This window comes from Acomys russatus, chromosome 11, assembly GCF_903995435.1.
Source record: "Acomys russatus chromosome 11, mAcoRus1.1, whole genome shotgun sequence".
Lineage (NCBI taxonomy): Eukaryota > Metazoa > Chordata > Mammalia > Rodentia > Muridae > Acomys > Acomys russatus.
Window position 1 is genome coordinate 19,171,776 of NC_067147.1, and position 16,235 is coordinate 19,188,010.

At 48.3% G+C, this 16,235-nt stretch overlaps 1 protein-coding gene across 1 annotated transcript in view; it reads right to left on the reverse strand.

Annotated features, from left to right (window-relative positions):
- Tram2 (translocation associated membrane protein 2) overlaps positions 1 to 16,235 on the reverse strand; it is a 71,991-nt gene that overhangs the window by 3,592 nt on the left and 52,164 nt on the right. Inside the window, exons 3-8 of the mRNA XM_051152956.1 lie at positions 9,421 to 9,530; positions 8,785 to 8,901; positions 2,805 to 2,863; positions 2,092 to 2,176; positions 1,539 to 1,609; positions 199 to 303 (exon numbers count right to left, since the gene is read on the reverse strand). Of these exons, the coding sequence (XP_051008913.1) occupies positions 199 to 303; positions 1,539 to 1,609; positions 2,092 to 2,176; positions 2,805 to 2,863; positions 8,785 to 8,901; positions 9,421 to 9,530 (547 nt within the window). The remainder of the gene's footprint in view (positions 1 to 198; positions 304 to 1,538; positions 1,610 to 2,091; positions 2,177 to 2,804; positions 2,864 to 8,784; positions 8,902 to 9,420; positions 9,531 to 16,235) is intronic.

Consider the following 16,235-nt stretch of genomic DNA (forward strand, 5'->3'; position numbering starts at 1 on the left):
TTCACCTGCTCTCCAGAGGCAACCCAGGGATAGGGAATCAAACAGGGCCCAGAAGAGAAATAAGCGTGGGGCACTGCCTGCACACAAGGAGGCAGCTGACACCCAGAGACAGTCTCTCCAACCATTCCGACCACAGGAGATGCCCAGGTCCCACCCTAGAGGTCTCTGGACAGCCCAGCACCCAGCAGCCCCACTTACAGCCTCTCGTTGTTCTCATCTGCAAAGTGGAAGAGTCGAGCCATGTGGAAAAGGAACTCAGTCGAGTACTGCAGCAGTAATAAGATCAGGCCCAGGCGGCTCAGGCTAGAAGGAAAGAAGGATAGAAGAGCCTTACCTTCTCAGCACGAAGCCCCAGAGCAGCTCAGGCTGCTCCCTTTGCCTGGCTTCTGCTTTCCATTCTGGGGGTGGGACAACACTTTCCCCTTCGTGAGTTTAGCTGCTGCACCTTCAGGCAGTTTTCCTGTGCCGATGCCCTAGTCTTTGGCCTGTTTCACCTGGGCCAGCTGCCCTTGCTTGTCCCCACAATGAACCCAATTCCTACACGTCATGGCTATCTGGTACCTTCTGTTCTCACTCCACAGGAATCACACAGAAGGGGCTTAGAACAATGTTGCTGAGGATTACGGGTACATATATGAAGACTTCCTGCTTCCTCAGATAGCTCTCCCACTGTGTGGTGCTGAACACACACTGCTGGGGAGCAAAGCAGTCGCCACAATCCCTCTGCATGTGGGTTGCGAGCACCTGACATCAGGCACAGCTGGAACAGCTGCCATGGCCCTCCACCTCCAGAGACAGAAAGCCAGAGCTTGAGAGTTGGAGGACCCCCCCACACACACACACATACACACACACACAAACTGCACCCATATCAGTTGTCACAGGAAGCCTGTTGTGAGCTCCTCAGAAACGGGGCCCCAGGATGTCGGAGCACCATAGCAAAGTTCTCAAAGGCTACACTATATAAAGTGTGGGTCCTACTCTGTACACACAAAAAACTCTTGGGAAGACCAGTTACCAATGGAGCAGCCCATTCATTAATATATTGTCTGTAAGAGACACTGGAGGCCTAACACAGGAATTCCTCTCACTTGAGGACCAAGCAAACAGCCAACTGTGCTCTACTTCCTTACAAGTCAAACTGAAATGAACTCTAGGGCTCTATGCTCCAGCAGCGTTTGCAGTCCATGTGGCAAGAGCCCAGTGTCCGGCTGAAAAGCCACAGTTCAAAGGACTGCTTCACTAGAAGACTCCCTTGGCTCTGCCTCCAGTTGGGGCGGCTAACCCTCACTCTGGGTTCTGGTGGTCAGTGGTACAAACTGTAGCAGAATGTATCACGGCTGCCTTTCTTGTGGCTGTTTCCCTACCAGTCGGAGAATGGACCCTGGAAAGAAGAGGGTCTTGCACTTTCGAAGTCATAGCCTGGGAGTCCTTCAAACAGCTGGTGTCTACTCAATGCCTGCTAGCGGAGTGGTCACGTGGCTAGACACAGGGGCATAAAAGGGCAAGGGAATGGGGCTGGCTCTGCTCTCACTCACTTTAAGAGGTATGCCCCAGCAATGTGAAGCAGGTACAGGCAAATGTACTGCAGCTGACGGGGGATTTCTTCCTGCAAAAGAGATGGGCGGACAGTGAGCATGGGCATTCTCTAAATGAATAAGAAGAGAAGGGGGAGGGGGGGTGTTATGTAAGGGGAAGAAGGAAGGGCCAGGTCTCCCTACTCCCACAGTCCGGTGTCACATAGGCATCCCACAGACTGGGTCAGTAACAAGAAGGATGAGGTGCTGGCTTCAAGCCTGTTGCCAAAAGGCAGGTCAGGGATGGGAAAGAAGATACTGGAAGTAAGAAGAGGCGTCCAGCTTTACTCCGAGGGAGACTACAACAAGAAGTGGGGACAGCAAGATCTTCTCTGTCCAGTAACTGGGTTAGGTTAGATTTTGCCAATGGCCACACATCAGGTGCAGAGGCTGACTCCATCATCAGCCAACACATCATGCTCCCCGAGAAAGGGGGAGGAGAGGACACTGGGAACAACAGGAAGGCTGGAGGGAAGAGAGGCCTCCAAGGTGGGCAGGGGAAGGGAGCACTCACCTTCCGTACCTTCTGGAAGTAAAGCTCAGGTAGTGAGTGCAACCAGTAGGCCAGCTGACACAAGTAGAAAAACTTCACCTGGAAGCTGGAGATGAGGGAGTCAGGCAACAAGAACATGCCCAGGGCATTTGCTAAGAACACAAGGAAAGGCCTAAGCCATGTTTGTGGGTGACAAGCAGGACCAGCAAGGGAGGGAGAGAGGGGTTGGTAAAGAGATCACCACACCCACAGCACCATGTATAGGACCAATTAAAGGGCCACGCATGTCCATTAGAGGAAGCAGTAGCGGCCAAACACATTTCTCCAGAAAGAAAAGCTAAGGCGGGAGCTGATTACAGCACACTGTGTGTGGGACCACTGAATACAACAACAGAAAGGCTCTCAGTTGTTCAGCTCCACACTCTTCACTGCTGCTACTCTGAGAGGTCTAAGGGACACAGGGTGGCCTCTGGGGGGAGGTAGGCACAGGCCTTGGCAGCATCACAACCAGGGACATGAGTGTGGAAGGGAAGATGCATTATGAATTCAAGGGGTCTCCAATAAGGCACAAAGCCAGAGGCCCTGATGGAGATTTCTGTTGTATCTGTCACATGCAGTCTAGGCACCTCTATGGATGAAGCTAATACAGACAGTGGAGGTTCTCAAAGACAGACCTACTGCCCGCAACCCCAGCTTGGTCCTCACTGGCCTTAATGAGTCATCGAGATACTCACGAGAGGTACACATGTGGGTAATCTTCCCAGAGGCTTCTTGGGTTTGTTAAATATCCTTCCTGCGTGGGTGAGAAGAGAAGGCATTTAGAGATGTGGCCATGTGGCCTGCTGGGGCCTTGACTGGCCCAGGGATCACTGAAACACCCGGCCTCCGTCCACTCTCAGGAGGAACAAACAGCTTTTGGAAACAAAGGACCCAAGTGTGCAAGAGCCACTGGCACTTGTCCAACTGTCAAGGGACGTGTCAGGCATTGGGGCCCGGCAGGCTGTGTCTGAAGAGGGGTCTGAAAGAAGCTATGCCTACCCAGACAGCGTGGCAGTTCCCCAGGCTCATGTGTAAATTGAAATAATAAGTTTACAGAGCTATTGTTGGAAATAAATGCAAGTTCGTGTGCCAGCGTCTAGTGCAGTATCTGTCGTGTGTACATTCAGGAATTGCTTCCATAATGAAGCAATTGTGACACCCACTGGAGACCAAAGCTTCTCACATCATCATGGCGGTTGATGTCGACCGTCAATTTGGCAGGTTCTTGAATCTAGAATCTTCCTCTGCTCATGTCTACGAGGAAGTTTCTAAACTGGGCAAAGAAAGGAAGACTCTCATACTGTGGGTGTCACCTCCATAGGGACTGTACTCCCAGGCAGGATAGAAAGGAGAAAGAGAGCTGAGCACTGGTGTTCATCTTGTCCTGCTTCCAGACTGTAGGCACCCTGTGACCCTCACTTCCCCGGATGACAGACAACGAGCTGTGACAGCATAAGCGGACCCTCCCCCCTCCTCCCAAGTTGCTCGTGGTGCTTTATCACAGCAATAGAAATCCCAAGCAAGACATCCCCTCGGCCAAAGATCTACTGCATCCCAAGGGCCGGTGAGAAGAGCCTCTAATATAAGATTACACGACAGCGGAGGAAACACCCGCATCCAGCAGGAGCCCACGAAGAATGTCACTTGATGGAGCGAATGAGTGAATAAATAGTGAGCGCGTTCAACAACTCTTTTTGGAAAAAACAAACAAATCAAGAGAGGCGTTTATCACCCAGACAAGGTGTCACCTCTTGCAGAAGAAAAAAACAAAACAAGGGAATGAGAGAACAGATAGGAAAGATCTGAAATGAGGTTTGTTTAGTATCCCAGCTACAATCTGAGCTGCGCAACCAACCTCCTGACCCCAGAACCTCAGGCAGGTTACTTCACGACATCAGCTGAGTGGTGGCTTGGATGAGAAGTTTTTGAGAACCTTAACATGTCACCCTGTGATGCAGGGTGGGGCCTCTTCAAGGCTGGAGAATGAGAAAGTCCACAGAGCTCGTTACTCAGAGCTACTGTGTGCTAGAGCTGCAGCTGCTGTTTCCTATGAAGGTTGGTTCCAGTGAAGGGCCCCCACCTGTCCTCGAGTCATCAAGGCCCTCTCACCTGCGGCATCTGTGTACCCTGGCCTTCCAGGAGCACAGTGAGCTAAGTGGTCTAAGTGATGGGGCCAATCAGATACCTGGATCATTGTAGAAACAGCAACCTACACTGGAAAGAAGAGTCTCAACCATCATCTCTGCTCATCCCTACCTTCCTCTTGCCTGGGTCACACACACAGGGAAGCACAGGGGCACTGGGCTCCGGGAACTGGGGATGGCGGTGTGTGGTGGTGGTGAGCTTTGACACGCCCACCCCTCTGCTCTGTCTCACCTCCCTTTATGCCATTCGTGTCTGTGCTCTTGTCAGACCTCTGCCCTCAGGGACAGTGACACACTCAGTCTCTTTCCAGGAAACCCCAAAGGATGAGATAGTCCCTTCCTAGAGGAAGCAGCTATGTATTTAACAAGAAGAGTGGTACTTCCTAGACTGAGGGTGGGGTGTGTGTGTGTGTGTGTGTGTGTGTGTTTGTGTGTGTGTGTGTGTGTGTGATGTCTGCCAAAAAGACTGGCCAGGAATCGTGGTGCCCCACAGACCCAAGGCCTAGATGGGCTTCTATGTTTAAACAGGAACTTCTCGCTTGGCCTCTTCACTTAGGAGACAGAGAGGTCAGATTTTGGAAGCTCACAGGCCAAGGGAAAAAAAAATCCTCCTCAGAAAAATGCTGCCAGCTTGCAAATGTCCAGTCCACTGGGACTGGAGGAGGCAGAGCAAAGGAAAAGTGACTCACCAGGCTCTGTGAGGAGCCCTTTCCAGCTCAGTCTAGGCAGCTGTCTGAGGGAGGAGGATAAAGGAGGGCTGGGGCTGGCTGCCTCCCGAGTTCAGGCATGCCAAGGCGCATGAGTTCTGGGGTCACACACGACAAAGCAAGTGCTGTAACCCCTTCCAGCCCAAACCATGACCTGGACAGGCGGCTTGGGGTTACATGTGAAACACTTTGCTCTCTTTGGATTCTTGACATCTACCCGTGCAAGGCCTCGGCATGCTGGAGCAATTTTCCTAGTAGCCTCCTTTTCTGCTGTTCAAACAAGAACCACAAAACTAGCAGAGCTCAGACATAACACAGCCAGCTGCTACCTAGATGTTGATATCCTCAGTGTCATCATCTGCCTATCAGAAACAAGCAGGTATTTCAACATCACCCCAAGGCAACCAGCCTGTAGACAGCACCCCGTTCCGATGCCTGGCTTTCTCTGTACTGGGTTTGGAGTTTTCACATATGAGGTCATACATCTGGTGAGACGAGGGATAGTAAATGCAGGCCCTGTGCATCTTCCACTAAGCAGGGTGCTCTGGTTCTTTTTCCTCCCCTAGTCCCTCTCTGCTTTTCTCCCCTTTCCTTGACATTCTTAGAAAAATCATCCACACTCTTCGGTGCTCCGTTTGTATATCATCCAGGAAAGGTATCTGTGTCAAATACTCAAGCAAGACTGGCATTTCCGATAAGGAATTTGATGTACATTCTTGCTTTCTTTTCAAACTGCAACAGCAACAAATACCTGATCATTGATGATGCTTCGGAAAATCAATTCATTACTTAAGAAACTGATAAAAGGGAGCTGGACAGATGGTTTGGCAGTTAAGAGCACTTGCTGTTCTTCCAGAGAGTTCGTTCTCAGCACCCATGTTAGGCGGCTCAAAACGCCCTCAGCTCTGGTTCCAGGATATCTATCTGACATCCCTCTTCTGCCCTCCATGGGCACCCATATACATACGTTCTCTCTTTCTCTTGTACACACACACACACACACACACACACACACACACACACACACACACACACACACACACACACACACACACCAGTAAAACACCAATAAAGGGCATGATGTGGAAAATACAAACGGGGAGGGTGCTCTAAGGGAGTGACACTTAGGTGGAGGCTGGACAGCAGGAAAGGGCTGGCCACATGAATGATGCCTGCGGACACAGCACTCCAGCGAAGGAAGCAGCCAGCAGAGCTGCTAGGGGAGCAGAGGTGAGCCTAGAGTGCTGAGTCCAACGCAGATGTCACCAGTGAGGCACTAGGGCCCAGGTCACACAAGCAAGGAAAACAATTTCGCTGCAGCTGGTGGGGGAGCTTCTCTTTAACTAGGAGACCACATGATTTCACTTGTGCTTTAAAGAGAGCCATCTGGTTGAACAGATAATGAGCTGGGTGAAGGGCCCAGAATGGAAGCAGTCTCTGCAGTAAAGGCAGACAGCTCAGTGTAGGCCGAGGGCAGAGAGGGTTGGTTCTGTGTCCTTTACATTAGTAACCACTGGACCCAGATAAGCTTGCTTGTGAGACTGTCCCTTGAACTGAAGGAAAAGAGCATCCCTGACCCCTACCAGGGATGCCAGGGGGCATATCACCAACATCTGACCCATTTGGGGGCCTGTGGGACTCAGGGGAGCAACACACATAGAAAAGCAGTGCTGAGGATTTCAGAATTTTGAAGGTAGAACAGGCAAGATTTTTTTTTCTGACTTTGGGAAATGAAGAAAAGAGAAAAATCATGTCAAACTCGCACTGCAACAGAAATCTAAGATTTGAAATCCAGGTGCTTTCACTCCTTTTACAAAAAACAACTCCTCATGCGATTCAGTGTCCTTCCTCCCATGCAGGTGGTCGGGACAGAGGAGGTGAGAGCCAGAGCTGGAACTAAACCTAGAAGCCGGCATGGCTCCCCTGGTCTCCATGTCTGGCTGACATGCTGAGTCAGGGATGGGCTCTCTACAAGATGAAAAACCTGGGAACTTCCCTAAGAAGAGGCTTGTCTTCACAGCTGGAGTTTCAGGATGTTGGGGTGAGGATGCAAGAAAAGAAGGGCGTCAGAGATGAGGCAATGCCCCCTGAACTCCTGCAAACAGTCCAGCGTCTTTGGTATTCTGAGGCCTTTTTGTCTCAAGAGTCCACTTGGGCATGGACTCAGTGTCAGGAAGCTGGGAGAGGCCTGAGATCCCAAGGTCCACAGGGACAGTGTCCATCTGCACTACACAAAGGGGATGGCCCTTCTGGTGCAATGTAGCTCTGTCCCTGGGAGTGGACTGTGTGAGCTCGCTCTGAGAGGACGGAAGTCTTTGGTCTCTTATTTAAAATTCCTAGTGTGCTGCTTGGAAAAAAAAAAGTGTTCAGAGATGAACCGATAATGGGAATAAAAGCAACACACAAGAAAGACGTGTTGCTTCCTGCTTTGAGACTATGCAGCAGGCACTCAGCTCTGGAAACAAGGGTTCCTCACGATGGGAGGGCCCATCTCTGTCAGTGAGAGCAGAGGGGGAGGCAGCTGAACGGTGAAGAGTCTCTGAGGTCAGAGAGCTGATGAAGCAAACCCCAGGCCTGGGTTTCTGCTGGGACCTGGTTACAGACAAGAGGTGTTCCAGATGACAGTGGGTGCTAATGGGACAGTAAAAGAGGCAGGCTTGCCTTATAGTGAACCCCGAATGGCAATCCCGAGTTCTTTTTGTTTGTTTATTTTTTTGTTTTGTTTTGTTTTGTTTTTTGAGACAGGGTTTCTCTGTATAGCCTTGGCTGTCCTGGACTCACTTTGTAGACCAGGCTGGCTTTGAACTCACAGTGATCCACCAGCCTCTGCCTCCTGAGTGCTGGGATTACAGGCGTGCATCACCACGCCCAGCCAATCCAGAGTCTGGAGGATTTATTTTTCTCTATCAAATGATTTGAAGTGCAGAAGGGTGACGCTGGCCTTTGTTAATTGGTCAGACATGAAATACACCCCTTAACCTCACACGTTTATAGCTTGGTTCCAGGTGTACTACTCAGGCCTGTGGCTTCAGAGAAGTGACCTGACTGAGTGCTATGACTTAGCTGGAGGAAGTAGGTCACTGGGACATGCCCTTGAAGGGGGTACATTGACCCTGGTTCCTTCTCTGTGTCTCTGCTTCCTGGCCACCGTGAGGGGAGCTGCTTTGCTCCACATTTCAGCACAATGTTTCGCTTTTCCTCAGGCTCAAAGCAATGGACTCAGGCATCTCACACGGAAAGCGCTGAAACTATGAGCCAGCATTACTCTTCCCTCCTTCCAGTAGTTCACATCAGGTATTTTGTCATAGCGGCACAAATAGTTAGACCCAGACCTCTGAGGCCAGGCTATGCTTCCATGCTCACTATTTTGGAAGTGCATGGCTGTGGACATACTGGAAAAAAATGAGCTTGGGACCCTTAAGTCACCATCAGGGGTATGAGTGAATATGAGTTTGTCTTATGGGTGGGGGTGTAGCTCAGGCGAAGGGCATTTTCTTTACATGTACAAGGTTCAGTACTGAGGGAAAATTACCTTGTGGGATGGTGTTTGAAGACAAGGCTGGTTGAACAATACAGAGCTTTGTGGACACTGGTATCATGTAATATGGGTAAAAAGCATAACACGTGCTTAACTGGCATCTGTAGTATTTCATCTAGCCTCTTGCTACAATACCAGGAGAATGCAAAATGAGTTTTAATCCTAAGATTCTTGTTCCTGGCTCTTTTTCTTCCCTTGAAGCCCCTGGTACTGATTTCATCAGCAATGAAGGGGACTGCTTGGTGGCTCGCCTTTCCACTCTCCAGCAGTCATGAGGACTACTCACCGTTACTACCACATAGAAGCACCATACCAGCGAGCTGAGATGAAAGACGACCAGCTGTCCAGACTCATTGAACTTGCTGTGCTTGACCTTGGAGAGATGAAGGCGTTTGCTGATTTTCTAAAGAAGAAAGAAAACTCCACACATTAGTATGTGAGCATGCGGATACCTGGCAGATTGTACATTCCTTCATGAGAAAGAGTTAGTAGTTTGAACTCCTTACAACCCAAGCTATTTAGCATAAGCCTACTGGGTACTGAGTTTCAGGCAAGCACTTCGAGAAAGCAGGTGTTAAAGCTGTTAGCTTCTGCATAGAGAAAACATCTTCTGGTTATGCTGTGTTTGGAAGACCCCCAAGGATATGCTTGCTAATGCTGTGTTTCAGACAGCTTTCCCCCCATGAACTGCTACCCTATGTGTGAACTAAAGAACTATGAGAGAGAGGGAGAGAGAAAGAGAGAGAGAGGGAGGGAGAGAGAAAAGAGACAAAGTGTGGCAAAGGAGTCTAGCCTCTTGGGCTAACTATAGACTCTAAGTTAGGAGACAGAATGAATCAGAGCTGTGGTTTTCTCCAAGGTAAGGCTTGCTATCTTAAGGGAACCCCAGTTTCTGACCTCGGAATGCAAGCTTGCCACTTACGTCTAAGATGTACTCCTGAACCACAGCATGCAAGATGATGGCGATGAAGACGTAGAACAAGATGGTGACCAGGTCCTTTGGCCCATAGTGGTAGTGGACTGTCTCGCTGTCTGTGGGGTAAGAAGGATTTTATCAGCATCCCCCAGGTGAGGAGGAGCTATGATACCCCAAAAGGGGAAAGAGATGGAAAGCATAGTGTACTCTCAAGTGCTCCCCGTATCCTGCAGTCCCAGCTCAGAAGAAAGTTTCTGGTCCCAGCACCCTGCTTCACCTCAGGGCTTGGTCCTTGGGAAGCAGTCGTGGGGGAGGGCCATGGAGAACCAAGTCTTCATCATCATGTCTACATGGTTCTACAGTCTCAGGAGGAGAGCACAGAAGGCCATCACTGCCTGGCCATGTGTCTTTGAGTCAATGATTAACTTCTCTGGGCCTCGGTTTCCTCCCCTATGTCCTTTACCTGCTATGTCACTGTGAGGCACCTCTATGTCTATTGCAGTGCCTTGGGTTTCTACCTCTGAAGTAAGGATAAGAGCTCCTGTATTACAGGATTTTATAACAAAATAGATGAAGTAATGTTAAGTGTTGTGGGATGATGCTGACAACCATAACCATGGAAACATACTTCTGGGTCTATCAGTGAAGGTGTTTCCAGAAATGTTTAACTGAAAAGAGAAGACCTTCCCTGAATGCAAATGGCGCCACTTCAAGAAACTGTGTGCATGTGCATTGGGGGCATTGAGTACATATTTGCTCGTACTTTATGCTGCTGGGTTTCTCTGAGGATTTACAAGATGAGGTCTACAGTGTAGTGTCTAAAATTACAATAGGCCTTTAGCAAATGGTGGGCGATTATATAGGTCAGGCAGAAGAACTGTTTCTTTGTACAGACAGGATCTTGTATATAGAACTCTAACTTGTGGCAATCCTCCTGCCTCTGCCTCCTGACCAGAACACAGTGCTGCCATGCAGGCTGAGAAAGGACAGCTTAGACACTTGCTCCAGGGAGCAGGCACAGGGGTGAAAGAGGCTGCCTGCCACATGCCTGCCTGGGACTCTCCCCAGCAGCCTGCCCTCCCCAGGAGACGTGCTGGCTGCCCTTCCAGCTGTGCGGCTGAGCCTGAGTCACACACATATGAGTCATCCGTGCTGGGATTCATTTACCAGAAGGTAGGCCGGGGTCAGTTTGTTTCAGGGTGGCCAGAGAAAGAAGCAATTCTGAACTGGGTCACTGTGGGAGTTCCTGCTAACTTCAGCTACCCTGGACTGGGAGAATGTGACAGAGGGCAGTGCCTAGATCAGAGACATCACACTTTCCATTTCTATTTCCCTCCTCCTCTCTACAAACACCTACACTGTGAGAGGCACTGGGTTATGTTGCCTCTGCTCTTGGGAGCCAGACCCAACTGGAGGTGGAAAACTGTAACAATCACACTACAGACAGGCCCCACGGTCAAGAGGCAGGTAGACACTGCAGCCGGCAAGGGTGGGCTTGGCTAGGAGTCTCACTGGACAGGAAGACCAGGACGTTGGGGATATCTGGGTACAGGCATACAATCAGACAAGAGGTTGTTTGGGCATTCCCAGCCCAAGGCTCAGACAGGTGCCCAAGATAAAGGTGAAGACAGGGCTGCCATGGACAGCCTATGTGCCACTGACATGTGTGGTCCTTATCCTGAAGAATCATCCAAGAACTTGCATTAAACAGCCAAGCGGTGATACTAGTGTTACAGAATACACTCGGCAGCAGTGAACAGGAGCAGGCCTAGAGATAAGGACACTGTCAGAAAGTTACCCCAGGGCCCAGCGGAGGAGGAACCGCAGGACCCAAATCCAGGCAGGAGGTGAGACAGGAAGGACAGAAGATGGATGACAAAGGCAGAGAAGGAGAACGAGCTGTGAAAGTACCCAACAGGGGACAAACAAGCTACAGAGGAGAGCGGGGGTGGGAGGGGGGAGGAATGGGAATATCATTTGCTGGACTAGGTTCTGCTTTCCTGCCTTCTTCATAAGGAAGGGTCAAATGGGACAAAACTAGGGCACATTTTGGAGCTACAGAAGAACTAGGCTCATAGAGTTTCATCACCAAAATCAACAGTAGGTAAAAAGGAACCCATATTCAACCAGGTGGGCATAGTGTAAAAGTAGTGAAATAAGTGTAGTGTGGTCCGACATGCATGCTTGCAGTCTTAGGAAACAGTGTGTGACATCATCAAGCATCAAGGACATGCATGCTGCAACCACGGGGGACCCGCCCACTGCTAGGATAGCTACAATTAAAAAATAAAAATGAAATGTGTTGCTGGGGATGCGAAGAAATTGGAACCATGCGCCTCACTGGTGGGAATATAAGTCAGTGCAACCACTGCAGAAAAGTGTATGGCAGTTCCTCAGAAAGTTTTAAAAATAAGTAACTAGTATAGGTCCCAGCATCACTACTGAGTAAAAAAGTCAAAAGAACTGAAAACAGGATTTCAGGCTGCAGAGATGGCTCACTTGGCAAAGTATTTCTGGCATCAGGACTTGAGTTCCACCCTCAGAACCTACGTGAAAGGCTGGGCATGGTGGCTTGTGCTTTGTAGGGCTCGCTGACCTGCTAGTCTAACCCACTTGGCAAGTTCCATGCGAACAGCATACTCTGTCTGAAGCTCCTGAGGAATGATAAGCTGACCTCTGACCCCAACGCACATTGATACACATATCCACCCACAAAGACACATCCATCTACTTACAAAGAAAACAAGACTAGACATATGGTACAAAATCATTTTTAGTGAATGAAAGGTAAATATGAAACATAAATGAAATCTAGTCCAGACAAGGGTACCCTCATGTGATTTCTTAATACACATATGTAAATATCCCCCAATGTAAAGAAATGACATGTGTGAAGTGGTATTCAAAATGGAAAAAAAAAAAATAAAAGAGGAATCAGGCAGTGTTGGCACACACCATTAAATTCTAGCACTCAGGAGGCAGAGGCAGGCTGATCTCTGAGTTCAAGGATAGTCTACAGATTGAGTTCTCAGACAGCCAGTACAACACAGAGAAACCCTGTCTCAAAAACAAACAAACAAGGAAGCAAACAAAAGCAAAGCAAAACAAAACAAAACAAAAAACCCAAACAAACAAAAAAGTAGGAAGAACTCAAGTATCCATCAATCAATGAACAGACAAACAAAACTGTGGTATATCCACAAACTGAAATGTTTCTTTGCCTTCAAAGAAAGGAAACTGAGACACATGCTTCAACACTGAAATTATGCCAGGTGGAATAAGCCAGGCACAAAATGGTAGGAAATATACAGTCCCACTGGTTCGGCCTCCCAAAGACTGACCGTCAAATTCTCAGAGGCAGAAAGTGGAATGTTAGTCACTCAGGACAGGAGCAGAAATGGGGTGCAGCTGTTTAATGGCTATAGTTTAAGATTATTTGTGAAATGTATGGAGATTGGCTGAACAAACTGTGAGCATACTTAACATTCCTGACCCATTGACTAGAAAATAATTAAAAGGAGAAATTTCACTCTGTGTTTTGCTGTAACTAAAACATGACAGCATGGCAGTGGCCAGGAACGATGGAGGCTTAGGTAGACTCAGGCTGTGGTTAGAGGTAGGGGCTGCAAGGTGGGAGACTACAAAGGTTTTTACAGACCACAGCAAGTTCTGTGGATTTCTTTAAGGCATCAGGAAGCTCCAGAAGACTTACAAAGATCCATATAGTTACAAGGGTGGCAGGGAGACAGCCATCAGTCAGTACCTGTGTGTCTCCAGAAGGTAGGACAGAGGCAGGAGTGTGCCCTAGGACAGGAGTGGGACAAGGGGACAAAGTATGATGAACTGGCTGGAGGAACAAGTCTCAGATCTAGGCAACCCTTGGAACCATCTTGGGAGATGGGCAAGAAAGGTGGTTGCAAGGATGTGGACACTTCTCAGCTCTTCTAGTTTCTTTCTCTCTTTCTTTCTTTCTTTCTTTTTTACTATTTTATTAATTTATTCATATTACATCTCAATTGTTATCCTAGCCCTTGTATCCTCCCTCCCTCCTGCTTTGGACACTTCTCAGCTCTTCTAGTTTCTTTCTCTCTTTCTTTCTTTCTTTCTTTTTTACTATTTTATTAATTTATTCATATTACATCTCAATTGTTATCCTAGCCCTTGTATCCTCCCTCCCTCCTGCTTTCCCCCTACTCCCCTCCCCTATGTCTATGACTGAGGGGGCCCTCCTCCCCCTGTATATGCTCATAGGGTATCAAGTCTTTCTTGGTAGCCTGCTATCCTTCCTCTGAGTGCCACCTGGCCTCCCCATCAAGGGGACGTGGTCAAATATGGGGCATTACAGTTTGTGTGAAAGTCAGTCCCCACTCTCCACTGGCTAGATCTGGGTAGGGGCTTGAAGTTTACTGCACATATTGTCCTTGGCTGGTGCCATAGTTTGAGCAGGACCCCTGGGCCCAGATTCGCCCATTATAATGTTCTTCTTGTAGGTTGCTAGGACCCTCTGGATCCTTCTATTTCCCCATTCTCTCATGCTTCTCTCACCTAGAGTCCCAACAGGATGTCCTGCCTTCTGACCCACTTTGCAGGTAAGTGAAGACTTTCATGGGACATGCCCCTTGGGCTAGTGTCCAGATATAAGTGAGTACATACCATTTGAAAACCAGAGACATTAAATCGGTTAGAGGAAAAAGTGGAGAAGAGCCTGGAACACATTGGCACAGGAGACAACTTCCTGAACAGAACACCAACAGCCCAGGCATTAAGGTCAACAATTAACAAAAGGGACCTTATGAGGCTGAGAAGCTTCTGTAAGGCAGGAGACACTGTCAACAGAACAAAGCGACAGCCTACAGACTGGGAAAAGATCTTCACCAACCCTACATCTGACAAAGGTCTAATATCCAAAATATATAAAGAACTTGAGAGATTAAACACCACCGAACCAAATAACCCAATTAAGAAATGGGGCTCAGAATTAAACAGAGAATTCTCAACAGAGGAATATCGAATGGCTGAGAAACACTTAAAGAAATGCTCAACCTCCTTAGTCATCAGGGAAATGCAAATCAAAACAACTCTGAGATTCCATCTTACACCCATCAGAATGGATAAGATCAAAAATTCAAGTGACACCACATGCTGGCAAGGATATGGAGAAAGAGGAACACTCTCCTAGTTTCTATAGCCTCAGCCCAGCCCCCAAATGCTGCCTCAGGGTCAGCCCCACCCCATGCCATCCTTGGTTTCATCACTGGCCATATGCTGCCCCTTTGAGTCTTTCTCCCACAAGTGTAAGGAACAGCATCCCATCCAGCTTCTCGAAAGATACACTGACTGAGTCACCTATCACCTCTCCAGCTTCCTCTCTTATCTATTTCTTGTTTGATTAGAAGAAGGAAAAAAATAGTTTGATTCCTACTATCCAGCTATGGGAACTGGAACTTTGCCCAAACAAATACCTGATTTTTTTTTTTTTTTTTTAAGTATTTTAAAATCAGTTGCTCGTTAACACATATAATAGCAAAGCTTCTGGGCTAGAGGTGGCTCCAAGGTTGAGAGGACTGTTCTTTTTAAGGACCCAGGTCCATTCCAAGCACCCACATGTTGGCTAATAATCATCTCTCTAACTCCAGTTCCAGAGGATCCAATGACCCAATTTGACCTCTGTGGGTACTGCACACATGTTGCGTACATACATGTAGGCAAAAACTCATACACATAAAATTTAAAAGGTAAATCTTTTTTTTTTTTTTTAATTGTTAAAACAACAACAAAATTCACACTGGCCAGGTGGTGGTGGCACACACCTTTAATCCCAGCACTGGGGAGGCAGAGGCATGTGGATCTCTAAGTTCAAGGCCAGCCTGGCCTACAGAGCAAGGTCCAGGATAGCCATAGCTATATGGTGAAACCCTGTCTGAAAAGCCAAAAGCAGATCACACTGCTCTTACTATTATCTAAGTGGTCCTTGCAGACCACCGCTCTCACGAAGGACACAGTGTTGGCAGTGACTCTGTGTGTTTTCTAGAAGGGTGGTATCTTTAGGCTATTGAATCAGTGGTCAAGAGTCACAGTCAAATGTCTCCAGCGACCAGCAATCAAAGTGGCCCCGGTGTCCTCAGTGCATACGCCCTGCACAGAGGCCTGCTGCAGGAGTCAGCCAATGGGCTGCATTTCAGCCAAGGAATATGCTCTTAACCCTTTTCCTTTCCATGCCTCCATCTTGGTCTATCTCTCACATGTCTACTTTGAGAAAGAAACAAGTTCACAAAAGGGTCCCCTCCTTTTCATCATTATAAAGACAAACACACAGCTAAGCAGGGATAAATGAATGGTGAATGATGGGCGCCCTCTGTTTTAGGGATGCAGGGGGATGGGGTAGAGAACGCAGAGCTGAGCATCTGCTCAGGGTGGGGATGAGAGGGGAGGCTGCTCCTTTTCCCCATTGTGGCCAGAGAGGCACAATCCGGTGGAGGTCGAGATTCCTGCTACTTTAAAGCAGAGTGAGATCTCCCGATTTTACCATACTGGAGACTAATTCACAAAATGTAAAGACATTGCAGGGGCCAATACTAAATAAGCCAATGAAAATATATCTACAGGAAGACTCCAACCACAAGCCACCAGTTTGTAACTCATGGCCTGGCTGACCCCTGACCCCTTCCCAGTACCAACATTCTATGGGTTTCTGTGCTGACAGTCAACTCTGTTTCCATGTTATTTCAGACCTTTTCTATTATATATAAATCCATAATATGGACATGAAAAAAATCACAGCGAGTAAAATCAAGAGGCAAATGGAACAGGGGATGCTTGAG